This window comes from Perissodus microlepis, chromosome 15 (assembly GCF_051167445.1).
Source record: "Perissodus microlepis isolate ML-2025 ecotype Zambia chromosome 15, ASM5116744v1, whole genome shotgun sequence".
Taxonomy (NCBI): Eukaryota; Metazoa; Chordata; class Actinopteri; order Cichliformes; family Cichlidae; genus Perissodus; species Perissodus microlepis.
Genome location: NC_140475.1, coordinates 22,204,002 through 22,216,573, shown reverse-complemented (window position 1 = coordinate 22,216,573; position 12,572 = coordinate 22,204,002). Strand labels below are relative to the sequence as shown.

The following is a 12,572-nucleotide window of genomic DNA, read 5'->3' as shown; positions in this document are numbered from 1 at the left end:
CATTTTTAGAACTTAAAAATGCAAATAACTGATTGATGAAGACTGAAGAGTGTATAAAACATTGATTTTCATAATAATTTGGATAATCACATACTAACTGATCAGAGGAAGAATCCTTCACTCTGTTTTGTTCCACATCTGTGACGATAAAGAGGTGATCCTACAGGTGTTAATAACTATAGCGCTATATCTAAATTAGCTTAGTTTAGTAGTGAACAACTACAATATTTTTTTTACAATCCTTTTTTTTTCTTTTCCAACATTAGTCAAGATTCAGAAAACAACACAACACAATAACTGCTGCTATTAAAGTGGTGAATGATATTATGCTGTCCTCGCCCTGAGTCTCTTAGTTTCACCAGCTAGACAGCGAGATAACGATGCTCGAATAACCAGACTTATTTTCCTTTTTGCGCTGATTTATTGAAGAATGGCCTCTGACCATTGCCTTCTCTTTGACCATCGTAAAACTGAAAGTACAAAATACTGTATTAGCTAACTAACATTGTAAACTAGCTTGTTACACTCTTACTGCAAGCTAACAAGATAAAACTTTCAAATGTACAAATTATTGTACCATTTTTACACAAAACAAAAGATAATAATTATTTTATCGACTGTATAGGAATTTCTTTCACTTATGTATTAATCACGTTATTGTAATGCCTTGGTGCCACTGGATTTTAACATGTCTGACACTCATACTTAAGACAAATGGTAGGGGGTGTAGTAAGGATGTTGGGGGAAACAGGAACTCCAGAGGACCAGTCTTTTGTCTCTTCGAGGACTCTGGGAAGTAGCAAGGGAGTGTGAACCTTAAGGTGTGAAACAGCTGTGTACTGCCTTTTGTTCCTGGAGAAGGTATTTAACTGAGAGCCATGCTAGGCTCAGTGAGACTGCTGACCGTCTTCCCTGTGGTCATGTAGGCTCTCCATCAAGCTTGGTTGTATGTTCTTTGTGTGTTTGGATTAAAGAATGTTAGCTACCGCTCACCGCTCATCTGCAGGCTTTATTTAAGTGGAAAACTTCCACAACAAAATGGCGACGAGGATGGGATGGTCCGTGTGGTCGCTGAACAACGGTTCCGTGGACGGGCTAATCACCCCTGAGGGAAAAGGTACCTTTGTCCTACCAGCTGTTTAAGCGAAGGAAATGGAGGAGTCACGGAGCCGTGTGTTTCAGTCACCACCGAGATCATCGATTTTGAGGGGACTGCTGCAGATGGGTGAGTTGTAGCTAACTTTGTATACAGTTATGAGGAGTTTTTTTGTCTGGCCGAGCGGTGAAGTGCTTGCTGCTCTGGAGTTCGAGTCTCCGGAAGGAAAATCTTGGGGTTCGAGTCCCCAGGCTTGTGTTCGGTTCCGGTGTTGTGCAAAAGAAAAGCAGTTGTCTGCCAGAGTAATTGCAAAAACACCGGTCCGTCACAGGGAACGGTGGTTCGAGTCCACCGTTGATAATCACGTCTGCACAATACAGTGTGTGGAGTGACGGTATTTTAGCACTTTTCTGCCGGTAAGGGAAGAAGGCCATTGCAGGGGACGCTCTGAATGTAAATATGGGATCTAGATCCAGTAGCAGCGCTCCACCGGGCGGCCAGAGACAAAATTCAATACGTGACTGTATGGTAAGAACTGAGTAAATGTGTGGTGTGTAGGATTGCAGAGAATGGTTGTGTGGGAAACGTTGATGTGTGTGTAAAAACAGTGAAAAATGGGTTACAAAATGTTGAAAATGGGGAACAAAAACAAGAAAAAAAAAAAAAAGAGAGAGGAGTGTAGAAATGTGTGTAACAGTTGTTTCCAACTAGAGGGAGAGGGTGGTACTGCAGGCCACCAGCTCCTCTAGGGTGGACACACAAAAATTTCTTTTTAACAGAATTGTTGATAAAAATAAGCAATAAAATTAGGGAAAGGGTTTTCTGTTTAATGATCAAAATGTCTCAGTGTGTCACTTGCAGCTGAAGAGCAGACCTGGATCAATTTTCCACGTGCAGCAGTCGGAAGAAAATTATAGGTTAACACCATTAGAAACACTCAAGCCAAGTTTTGGCTGAATTGTTTTACAGCTTAACTTCCTTAACTTTGTCACCCTGAGAACACAAGCTCCAAGAATCTCTCCCTGAAGACAAGAAATGCAGTTCCAGAACAACGAGATGGATCTCAAGAGCTCACAGCAGTATCCTGAGCAGTGAAGAAAAGGTCCAGCAGCAGAAGCTGTGCAAGACAGCGACAGCAAGGAGAAAAATGGCATCATCATGTATGGATGGATGGATGTGCATTTCCAACGAGCTGCACCTTCACTGTGTGTGAATGGACCTTTGGAAAGACTGCTTGAGTTGGACATTTGCCACTTTCGGCGCAAAAATGGCAAGATGAGAGTGTTAAAGACACAGGACAAAGCTGAAAGAGAACTGACTCTCACTGGACTGCTGCAAGGAGGAGAGATGAGATGGGACCACAGTGGAAGGAGCAGGGGAGGACATGGAGGAAACTGTTTTAGTGTGGGAATGAAATTTGGGTTTAGGAAACTGGGAAGAAAGAACGACTGCCTTGCGTGGAGAATTGAAAAGTGTCTGGAGCACCGCAAAGAGGAGAGGTACACAAAAATTACACAAACAGAAAAATGCATTAATCCTACTAACACAAACACACATGCAATGAAGCTCATGAAGACCAAACAGTATTTTAAGCATGCGTTTCTGTTACCATCATCTTGTCCGGTTCACTTAGTAGGTTAAGAAGTGATACATAGACTAGTGAACTAGTATTATTTTTGGGGAAGGATGATTGAATCATTGCAGGGGTGAACAGAATGCTGCAGGGGGGTCAGATGAGTGGAGACTAATAGATTATTGAGTTTCTGGTTTCTGATGTGTGAGGGAGGTCTTATCATGACACACATATGGTTACATGGGGGAAAACAAAAACTCATTATCTAATAGAATATTGCTGTTGTGTGAGGTGTGTGACTGGTGGATGAAAGTTTTGGAGATTTACTGATGCATTTTCCTTTGGTACCTTTGTTTTGATCTATCATTCTAAGAGAGTATGCTTAGACAAGTCCTAAAACTAGGCCTTCACATTTTTTGATTTTAACAGTGCACTGAGATTTTTTTTTGTTTAGCAATTTTCTCTTTTTCAAGCAGGCCTGCAAGATCGGAATCGAAAGCGCTACACAACATGTTGAACAATCGCAAGTGAGCTTCTCCAAAATTAAAATGGGCTCAGGAGAAAGCCACTTATTTGGGACAATCAGAAAACAAGTCCCTGTCAAAAAGGATTCAGCGAGGTAATCCAGTCTAAATTCTTTTTTTTCTTTTTTGAAATGACGTCATTGCTGGCAGTAGAAACTTATTGCATCACGAGAGGTTCTACTGTCAGCAAATAATAAAAATGGGGACTGACTTGACACCAGTATGCAAGATTGCACCTCCACCTTGACCTGACAAAAGGGTGGATGTATGTATGTTTCTTTTTACAGGAGCAGAAAGGTGACAGCGACAGGTTGCATGACCTTTGGGCCGTGCTGACTTAACCTTTTAATTGCCACTTTCTGTGTCTTTGTGAATTTACCAGCAGTGTGTTATTCATGACCTTGTATTGTTTACAGTGCAGAGGTCACTGTGAGAAAGTGTGCATACAGATGTGCTGCGCTAACATCTACATCACTTTTTCCACAGCAGAGGGCTAATCATATGATCTAATCACATGATTTACAGCAGGACACACCGCTGGCTAATGTTTTTTCTTACGACAGGGCCTGGAGTGAAACTACTCCAGGAGAGAAGCCCTGGGAATTTTTAAGAGACAATGCACAACTTCATTGTGCATGTCTAATTGTGCTAAGCTGACATAGGGCAAGAGAGGGTTTCCGGGGATGTTTTCATTTTTAAATTGCAGAGACCGTGACATGAGGGATATGGAAGGATTGACTGAGGTGCAGATGCAGACCATGACCAGGAAAGAAGGCTTCAAGAGGACCATTGAGAAGCAGGAACCATCTCCAGGACAGCAGACATACGACAGTGGGGGGGGTCACAGGAGAAGCTTTTGATACAACCCAACCAATTAACTGTGCAGTCTCTAACATAATCTGCTCCATTGTCAATGGACACAGATTTGAATATGATGATTCACAGTTTAAAGAGAACTCTGAATCCAGATATGTGTAGGTGCTTTGTGGATGCCTTTCTGGTCGGCAAAAAGCACCTGGAGGTTAGTTTTTCTATTATCCATTTCATTTTAATGAATAATTAACTGAAGCTGCCGTGAGAGTGAACTGCTCTTTTCTGCCCAGTTCTAATGAAGGGAAGACTAAATGTTGTCCTTTACCCCATTTCCTGTCTCCAACACGAAACTGTCCATGCAAGCACCTTATCAATCATTTGCTAATGTTAATGTCTATGTGCAACGTGTTGCAATTTTGTCTGTTAATCAATAGAGAGAGATTATTTTCATAGTGGTGTGTGTGTGTTTTTTTTTTTTTGTTTTTTTTTTGTTTTTTGTACTACTGAAGCTCCTTAAACTTTATTTTAGTGACTTTGCTGTTAAATGTCTATGTGCAGGAGGCTGGGATTACCAAAAGTCACTTCCATGATGATAACCTTTTGATAACAGTAATGAATCTGTTTGCTGCCGGCAAACACTGAGATAAGATGGGCACTTCTGCTTATAGCCAAATATCCAAAGATACAGGGTGAGGTGCCTGAGTAATCCTCAATTTGAAAATGCCAATGGACAGGAAGGAGTGACCATAACAAAATCAAAGGAAAGATGTGATGTAAATTGCATTTCTTGACTATAGCTTAGGGGTTTCAGTCCCCTAGAGATAAAATGTGTCCACTTTGTCTTTCATGTACCAGAAGAGGTCCAGCAGGAGCTGAGGAGGGTCATAGGAGACCGACAGGTGCAGGTTGCTGACAGGAAAAGCCTGCCCTTCACTGACACCGTCATCCATGAAATACAGAGACTGAGCAGCATCATCCCCAGTGCACTTCCCCACAAAACCACCCGAGACATCACTTTTCAGGGTCACTTTATCGAGAAGGTTAGACTGAATAACCCACCTCTTATATTCTCATTGGTTTAACTGAATGCATAAAACTGAATCTTGAAGGCAGGTTTTTAAGCAACTGCAGAAAGAGGGGAATGATTGGCCTTGGAGAAAACGTATGTGCTGTTTCTTCTCATTCCAGTCCTTTTTGTGCCTACTGCCTTCTCGCTATTATTCCCCATATAGAGGATTTTCCATTTCTGTATTGTAATTTGTGCAGGGAACCACAGTGTTTCCTTTCTTGACACCTGTCCTGCCTGATCCAGAGGAGTGGGAGATACCACACAGCTTTTATTCTGCTCACTTCCTGGACAAAGAGAAAAGTTTTTTAAGCGAGATGCCTTCATTCCATTTTCTGCAGGTTTGTGAGCTCAGCCATCATTGCTTAGGTTACATCTACTGACAGGACAGCTGAAGTTATTCTTCAATTGTCTCTTACAGGTCGCAGGGTTTGCCTCGGAGAGAGTCTGGCCAGGATGGAGCTCTTCCTCTTCTTCAGCACCCTCCTGCAGCATTTTCGTTTCACTCCTGCACCTGGAGTTTCAGAGGATGAATTGGATCTCACGCCAAGTGTGGGCGCTACTTTCGGACCTTCACCTCACAAACTGTGTGCTGTTTCTTGTGTGTGATGGAGAGAAATTCTTGGCAAAAGTTGTCCTAGCCTGTACAAAGAACTGAATCATCTGGGTGTAATCTTTTTTTTTTTTTTTTCTTCTTCTGTTTTTTTCTTTCTACTAAACAATAAAAGTAATTTTCCATAGAAATGTACGCCAGAATCATCAGTACTGTTTTGTATCAAACTGTAACCATCTTAATGGTGTTCATCACGAGAACAGCTGCTACTCATGATTCAGGTCTTCAGTGGTAAGTCCGGCATTTTTATAAATCTGTTTTCCAAACAGTAACAGCTTAGCTCTATATTACATTTATTTCTCATGATTAAATATAAATAACTGTAAGGGATAATATCTGGAAGATTCCTAAGGCCTTAAAAAGAACCAGAGAAATCTAACGGATTTTGTCACTATTTCACTTTTTATTCATGATCCTTTAACTCAAATACACTCATTGTTTGATTGTGGTTAAACAATAAGAATTCTGTGTCAGGTCTTTCTGAGTAGAAAATAAATATCAGTATAGAGCAAAGTAACAGCTTGCTAAGAGTAATGATTTACTAAGTCATTCAGATGAACCTTTCTACTGCATTTTCCCACCCCCTTGTAGTGGATGTCTAGATTGGTCAACAAAGAAAAAGAACTTCAGTACCAAATGCTGGGTCAGTGAGTCGCTGTGTACAAAGAACTATCAGAGGACATTTTGTTTTATAATCATGGGGATATTAGATGTTTTTCTCCAGTGTTTCAGTTCTTCGTTCTTATTGGGGGCTGTCACAGTCTTCCTGCTAATCTATTTAATTTCCTCTTCGAGTTTCAGTACTCAAAAAAATGGTAAGGAGCCTCCAGGACCCAGACCACTTCCGTTGCTTGGGAACCTACTTCAGCTTGACCTGAAAAAACCCTACAACACATTACTGGAGGTGAGTTTGTTTTTGCATTACTTTTCTTTTAGGTGGTTTTCAAGATTCAGCTCTACAGGGAGCTGCCTACATTTGTTTTCTTGGATTTGTGTCAAAGAATGAACTTTTTTCTGTTCTTAGTTATCCAAGAAATATGGATCAGTCTTCACGGTCTATCTGGGAACTAAAAAAGTGGTGGTCCTGTCAGGATACAAGACAGTGAAGGAGGCACTTGTAGACTATGATGACGTGTTTGGAGACAGAAATCCACCAGAGATTATGCGTGAACTTAGTCAAGGACATGGTATGAAAAGTGACTATTATGCTACAATAAATGTATTTTTCAGAATCTAGTGTTAGTTAAACTACTTTGTAAAAATTTCATTTCAGGGGTTGTGTGGTCCAACGGCGATTCATGGAAAGAAATGAGGCGCTTTGCACTGACTAACCTGAGAGACTTTGGGATGGGCAAGAGAGCATGTGAGGACAAAATAATTGAAGAATGTCAATACCTCATTGAAGTTTTTAAGAAATTTCAAGGTAAAACTAATCACATTGTGTTGAGTTTAGTAAATAGTAAATAAACTGACATTTTTTTCTAAAGTTCATGTGCTATTTTATTTCTGTTGTAACAGGAGAAGCTTTTGATACAACCCAACCAGTTAACTGTGCAGTCTCTAATATTATCTGCTCCATCATCTATGGCAGCAGATTTGAATATAATGATTCAGAGTTTAAATCTCTGGTAGATCGGACATCCAGAATGATTAGACTTAGTGGAAGTCCCTCAATACAGGTATTAATTCCTATTTTTTGAAGCTACAGAATTTTTAAAAGTACATAAACTGTATCAATTCAACAATGTTATTTAATCCCAAATATAAATGTGATGATTCACAGATCTTCGACATGTTTCCATCGCTCTTCAAGTGGACTGCGGACAGAAATGAAATACACAAAATATATTCTGCCAATAAGAAACAAAACCGAACCATCTTTAGTCGCTTAAAAGAGACTCTGAATCCCCAGATGTGCAGAGGCTTTGTAGACGCCTTTCTGGTCCGCAAACAAAATCTGGAGGTTGGCATCTCTATCATCTTTCAAGTTGGTGTTCATGAATGTTTAACTGAAGCTCAGGGTGAAACTGTGTTCCAACTAGTGAAAAAATCCCAATCAGTGGGCTAAAATTCCTCCACATTGATTGAAAGACTTTATCAGAACTGCTTATTTAGAAGTGGTTGATTGCAGTTCTGCAAAGGGTGACACAACCAGTTGTTAGCAGGGCTCTAGAGTGCGACCAATTTGGTCGCAAATTTTTCAGTGGTGTGACTAAAAAAAAAAAGTATTTGGTTGCACCTGTGCGACCAACTGTTCGGGTAGCAACTTAAAAAAAAAAAAAAAAAAAAAAAAAATTCTGCAACCTTCCGTGTGGTCAACAACAGACACACATTATGCCCCTATTGTGGACTAAACCAATCAGAGATAGTCAGGGGCGGGACCTCTCTGATTGGCCGTGGTGCAGGTGGAAGAGAGAGGTGAGTAGCTTGAATAAAGCGATATCGATTCATTAAATCCTGAATCGACTTAAATATAACTGTGTTTTGCCAGAAACGCCAGATTCTCAGATTAAAGCTCACAAAACTATTTCAACAACAACCAAACAGCAAATGAGAGCAGGTACACGGATTCCACACAAAGAAGTAAACACAGAACGGACCCGACGCATCAGAATCAGCTTTGTCTTTCTCGGCTTTCTCACCCGACGGCCTGCAGACGGACACGCTGTCGGAGCTCGGCGATTCTGCGTCGGGTCCGCTCTGTGTTTACGTCTTTTTGCGCTGATTCTGAGCTGCAGGTTTTGTCTCTCTCCAACCAAAATTCACGGAGCCAGCAGCAAAAGAAGCAGCAAACTGCGCTTCACATTTGATCAATGTCGTCATGAATTTTGCTGTTTTGCTTCCACGACTATTAAAATCACACTCCATGCACAGCTAGCTCTCTCTATCTCTCTCTGTACTTCAAGAACAGTTTCCCGTCTCAAATCTCTGTTTTCTGTATTATTCATTTGCTTATTACCCACCAGTCTACCGTTGTTTACAGCGCTGTCGGCTGCTGTCTTTTTCTTTTCTTTTTTTCACTTAAATGACCTCGGACAAGAAAGCCTAATTTCTGTTGTTCAATACTGAAGTAATTTAAACTTTATATGCAGAATATTGTAGAATATTTTTAAGGTTATCTGCTATAAAAAGCCAGACCAGAAAAATCTCCTTCATGTTTTTCTGTGTTTTATTCTCAGTTACTTTCACACAAAGGCATCTGCTGTGATGTTCACAATTCTGATGAAGTCTCACATGTATCAGTACTGATAAATGATCAGAATTATAATATTTCTGACTGTCTGAGGCTAAGTTGAATCGAATCGGGACTTTGAAAACCGGAATCGAATGGATTATAGGAATCAGTGATGATACCCAGCCCTAGTGAGCAGCCTAGGCACGACAGAAGTGGATGTAGCTGTAATAAGAAAATAACTATTGATAACTTTTCTGTTAAGTTAAGGCCTGATCCGTCTGAAATTCATAGCCAGTGCTCTGACACGGTGTCATCAATCTTTGAATGCTGAAAAAGCACAGTGTATCCAGAAAAACACATTATATTATATAAATTATTATAAAATTTGTGTGCGCCTAACTTTTGTGCCGGTACGCCTAACTTTTTAAAGTTAGGCGTACCTGTAAGCCCATGGCAAAAAGTTAGTCTAGAGCCCTGGTTAGGTTTAGGTGGTAAATACTTTTTTGCACAGAACAAGGTAGGTTTGGATAGTGTTTTTCCCCTTCATAAATGAAATCATCATTTAACCCCTTAAAGCCGGTCAGAGCGGGCACGCTATTTTTAGATCCCCGTAGAACTGGAACCGCGTAAGCTAGCGCAATAATTTTTTCTGCTTATGAAACCGGAGGAGTTGTACTTACATCTTATGCCATCAGCCTGTCCTAGGTCACGGTTTCCTTCCACATATAGCTTTGCAAAAAATGCATAAAAAGCGCTTGCAGCAACAAAAACATATTACAGAAACACGCTTTGCCGATCCGATCAGCTGTTCGTAACACTTCCCACATTGAAAAAGACATCAGCACTAACAATCGCATGTCCGCCATTTCCTGCCCAAAACCGTAAGTGACGTCATTTCGCGGAAAATGTAGTTTTTTACTTGTAGGCCTTAAAAGCCTATACTGGTGTTTTTGTAAGTCATGTTTGACTCTATACTTTTCTGAATAGTTTCTGGGATGCTTAGAACTCGAATTGAACTGCTTTAAATAGTTTATTTTGATGCACATGCTGTTTTCTTTGCAAATTTGCATCATAGGATTGTTTTTTGTTTTTCCTGCAGTATATAAAAATTGCTGTATCTCAAAAAAAAAAAAACTATGAAGACGCTCAAAATAAATTTCCTGTTGTAAACTATTTTTTGCAACTTTTTTGTATTTAAAGTTTTGAGGGATAAGCCTCTTAAATTTCTCCAAGTAGAAATATATGTAACAAAACAAAAACAATTTTCAATTTTTTTTTTGTAGTTTATTGCACTTTTTTGCAATTAATGTAGTTACTATGGACTTAATGCATACATATTATTAAAATATGGGCTATAACAGTTGTATGGATGTATAGCATCTTGAAATGCTCCCAAAAATGGCACTACAACATGTAAAAAATATAATATAAGCGCTGGCGGACTTGGTTCTATGGTAGGTCTTAAAGGGTTAAAACCTGTAATTCATATTTACCTGCGTAAATACAAAATACTTTGCCAAAAAATTAAAGTTTTTTGATGCTCTGAAACATTTATGTGCGATAACTATGCATAAAAATCAAGAGGAATTCAACAAAGGGGAAAAATACTTTTTCATGGCACTGTATATAAGACATTATGTCTATGTGAATTCTTTAGAGGTATGCTTTCACAGGGATTGGAAATACATGTAAAATCAGTGTTGGATAACTTTTTTTTTTCGTACTACTGAAGCCCCTTAAACTTTATTTTAGTGACTTTGCTGTTAAATGTCTATGTGCAGGAATCTGGGATTACCAACAGTCACTTCCGTAATGAAAACCTTTTGATAACAGTCATGAATCTGTTTGCTGCTGGCACTGAGACAACATCAACTACACTGAGATGGGGACTTCTGCTTATGGCTAAATATCCAAAAATTCAAGGTGAGAAGTCTAAGTAATCCACAACTTGCATATGCCAATTATTGTTTTTACTGAAAACAGACCATCACAGAAACAAAATCTGATCTTCATGGAGTTTTCAAGTATGGTGAAGTGTTTTAGTCAGCCTCATAGGGATGAAATGTGTACACTGTTCTTGTTCATACTCCAGATGAGGTCCAGCAGGAGCTGAGGAGGGTCACAGGAGATCGACAGGTGCAGGTTGCTGACAGGAAAAATCTGCCCTTCACTGACGCCGTCATCCATGAGACACAGAGACTGAGCAGCATCATCCCCACTGCACTTCCTCACAAAACCACCCGAGACATCACTTTTCAGGGTCACTTTATCGAGAAGGTAAGACTGAATAACACAGCTACTATGGAAAAGTAAACTCAACAAAATACTCAACAAAGCTGTGGCCCATCAGGTACTTGGACTGGTTGAGGATAATAAGGACTGTGTGTAACATAACTAATTACTATAAGCCATTATTATTTAACATACAGGAAGCATTTTCAGTTTGTGTATTGTCATTTCTGCAGGGAACCACAATGTTTCCTCTCTTGATATCAGTCCTGCATGATCCCAACGAGTGGGAGAGACCACATAGCTTTTATCCTGCTCACTTCCTGGACAAAGAGAAAAAGTTTGTCAAAAGAGATTCTTTCATTCCATTTTCTGCAGGTTTGTGAGCTCCTCACTGTTAAGGTTACATCTGCTCATAGGAGAGCAAGCAATTTTTCATGAATTCTCTTGCAGGTCGCAGGATTTGCCTTGGAGAGAGTCTGGCCAGGATGGAGCTCTTCCTCTTCTTCGCCACCCTCTTGCAGCATTTTCGTTTCACACCTGCTCCTGGAGTTTCAGGGGACGAATTAGATCTCACTCCAAGTGTGGGCTTTGCACTCAGCCCTTCACCTCACAAACTGTGTGCTGTTTCCTGTATGTGATGAAGAGGTGTTCTTAACAAAGTTACTTCCAGGTGTTAGATTTCTAACATTTCTGTTCTGCTCAGTAAAGGTAATGTGCCATAGCAATATACTTCTGTTGGCCTGTTAAAGAATCCAGCTCAGTTTAATGCATAATAATAGTCGCTTGTTTAGAAAGTGTTTTGAAACACTTTTATGATCTAGAAAAAGAAAAAAACTGCTGTGTTGCTGATTATGTTCCAAAGTTGATGTACTCCCCAGTCTCATGTACTAAAGGAGGTCTTGTTTTTGTTTTATTTAAATTAGTCCTTCCTGTGGGGTTTTATTATTTGTTATTTCAAAGCAATTCAAATGATCTACAAAATTAAATAAACCACTTTTAAATTTTATTTTCAAGGTTTTTTGTATAACCCAGTCTTATCCATTAATTTACCATCTACCTGTATAACAGTCTGAATAGTTAAAAATACTAGATAATGAAAATTATTCAACACTATGTGAACAATGACATGACATTTTTTCACATGATACAAATTCTGAACAACAAACAAATGCACAATCTTCCCGCCCCAGTACTTCTACAGCACAACTACACCAAAACTACAAAAGCAAACATAGACTGTGTATATTGACAAAGTGGAGGGTAAAGTGATTCAGAACAAAATGGCAATGACCTCTTTCTGAGTTTCCTTTGTCCTAAATGCAAATATTGAGAACAAGGAGTTTTACAACAAGCCAGAGTTCAAAAGGGCACCTCATCTATTTCAGTGGATCACTGCTAGACCATAAAACCCAGAAAAAATGTGAAAGTCGTTTAAGTAACAAAAAGATGATAGGTGATGAATTCACAAATGTTAAAAGTT

At 39.6% G+C, this 12,572-nt stretch overlaps 1 protein-coding gene and 1 pseudogene across 2 annotated transcripts; both read left to right on the top strand.

Annotated features, from left to right (window-relative positions):
* Positions 1 to 2,371: 2,371 nt before the first annotated feature.
* On the top strand, positions 2,372 to 5,681 carry LOC146372160 (cytochrome P450 2K1-like; annotated as a pseudogene).
* A 662-nt stretch (positions 5,682 to 6,343) lies between these two features.
* LOC146372159 (cytochrome P450 2K1-like) lies at positions 6,344 to 12,078 on the top strand. Of its 2 annotated transcripts, none has more exons than XM_084953000.1 (9): positions 6,344 to 6,589; positions 6,710 to 6,872; positions 6,959 to 7,108; positions 7,204 to 7,364; positions 7,469 to 7,648; positions 10,642 to 10,783; positions 10,953 to 11,137; positions 11,326 to 11,467; positions 11,543 to 12,078. In XM_084953000.1, the coding sequence occupies exons 1-9, from the start codon at positions 6,383 to 6,385 to the stop codon at positions 11,728 to 11,730; spliced, it is 1,518 nt and encodes a 505-aa protein (XP_084809126.1). In that variant the 5' UTR covers positions 6,344 to 6,382; the 3' UTR covers positions 11,731 to 12,078. The 2 variants fall into 2 exon arrangements, with proteins under 2 accessions (XP_084809126.1, XP_084809128.1); XM_084953002.1 differs by having other exon boundaries at positions 7,469 to 7,672.
* Positions 12,079 to 12,572: the final 494 nt, after the last annotated feature.